Source organism: Contarinia nasturtii, unplaced genomic scaffold, assembly GCF_009176525.2.
Source record: "Contarinia nasturtii isolate CC-2019 unplaced genomic scaffold, AAFC_CNas_1.1 Cnas_scaffold_4842, whole genome shotgun sequence".
Classification (NCBI taxonomy): domain Eukaryota; kingdom Metazoa; phylum Arthropoda; class Insecta; order Diptera; family Cecidomyiidae; genus Contarinia; species Contarinia nasturtii.
Genome location: NW_022202123.1, coordinates 1,694 through 3,143, shown reverse-complemented (window position 1 = coordinate 3,143; position 1,450 = coordinate 1,694). Strand labels below are relative to the sequence as shown.

The 1,450-nt window shown below is 30.6% G+C and overlaps 1 protein-coding gene across 1 annotated transcript in view; it reads left to right on the top strand.

The window, feature by feature from the left end:
• The first annotated feature begins 6 nt into the window (after positions 1-6).
• The window catches only part of LOC116351198 (gamma-tubulin complex component 2 homolog), a 2,013-nt gene continuing 569 nt past the window's right edge, over positions 7-1,450 (top strand). Inside the window, exon 1 of the mRNA XM_031783281.1 lies at positions 7-1,305. Coding sequence (XP_031639141.1) covers positions 85-789 — 705 coding nt within the window. The 5' untranslated portion in view covers positions 7-84 and the 3' untranslated portion in view covers positions 790-1,305. The remainder of the gene's footprint in view (positions 1,306-1,450) is intronic.

Genomic DNA, 1,450 nt, shown 5'->3' with positions numbered 1-1,450 from the left:
GATAATTTACTTCAATTAATTGTACGGTTATCGTCTGCCAAAAATGATCCGAACCTTGAGCATTTGCATTGCGATCTATTCACTATGGATTTGGCCAAACAAATGAATAAAATCCATGACATCGGAAATTTTGATAATTCGGATTTTGAAAAAAGTGACAATTTGGACTTGACTGGTTTGGAGTGTTTCTCATTCAAATACAGTGTTCATTGGCCGATATCCATAGTTTTAAATCAATGGGCCCTGTCACAGTATCAGATGCTGTTTCGCTTGTTGTTTTATTGCAAACATGTTGATCGCCAATTGTGCAAAGTTTGGATACAAAATATTGAAATTATCAAAAACAAAGTTAAAAAAGATCACTTTCGCACCGCATTTGCTTTACGACAACGAATGCTTAATGCTATTCAGCACTTGGAATACTATATGATGATTGAAGTTGTCGAACCGAATTGGCATATTTTCACGGAAAAGATGAAAAACGTACGAAATATAGATGAAGTTATTATGATACATCAGGATTTTCTACACGTTTGCTTGCAAAATTGTATGCTACATTTTCCAAACTTGTTACGTTCACTTATGATGATTTGCAGCGTTTGTTTGCGTTTTTGTAAAATTATATCGGTGTCTCATTATACAAAATCCGATATTGACGCAATTGAAAAGGAATTCAATGATCAATTGGTCACATTTATCAAGTCATTAGGTGAACAGTCATCAGACACATCAACAGCCAAATTTCTTAGTTTAGTTTGCCGCTTAAATTTCAACTCATTTTACAATTAACAACATTACCCAAAAAACCTATTTTTGTCATTAATACCAGTGGCAAGTAATATTTTTGTTCTACCGTCCTAATTTTGACATTCATAGTAATTTTAATTGATACACATTTCAATATATGTTTTTGAAAGTTTAAAATAAGTATTGTTGTTGCTTTATTTATTATTATTCAATTCTCTTGGTAACTAACTTCATGTTAAATTCAATTCATTCAATATTGTAACATGACAGCTCATTCTTTCGTCTTTAATCTTTACAACAATGAGGTGTTTTTCAAAAAACGTCTACCATGTCTCAGATATTCCGAAAACATTTAAATCTTTTTTGTTTCGATTTCGACTCACATTCGAGTTTAAACCATGGATCCATTGATTTTTTTGATAATAAAAAATATTTTTTTTTAATTATATAAAATCGTTTATTGTGTGCGAATTGAGTTGATGATGGGAAACATAACCACAATTGACGACTCACAAGACAAATTCTTTCACCGCATGTGAAATGCGCGTGGAAAAAAAGGTACACTTTTCACTTTTTACAAAAGATTGGAAATAAATTTACTGATGATTGTTCTAGTAAAATGAAATTTAAAGATTATAAATAAGAACGGCCAGCTGATGTTTTAATTTGTTGTCATATTTTGATTGTGTTATTAAAAAAATGT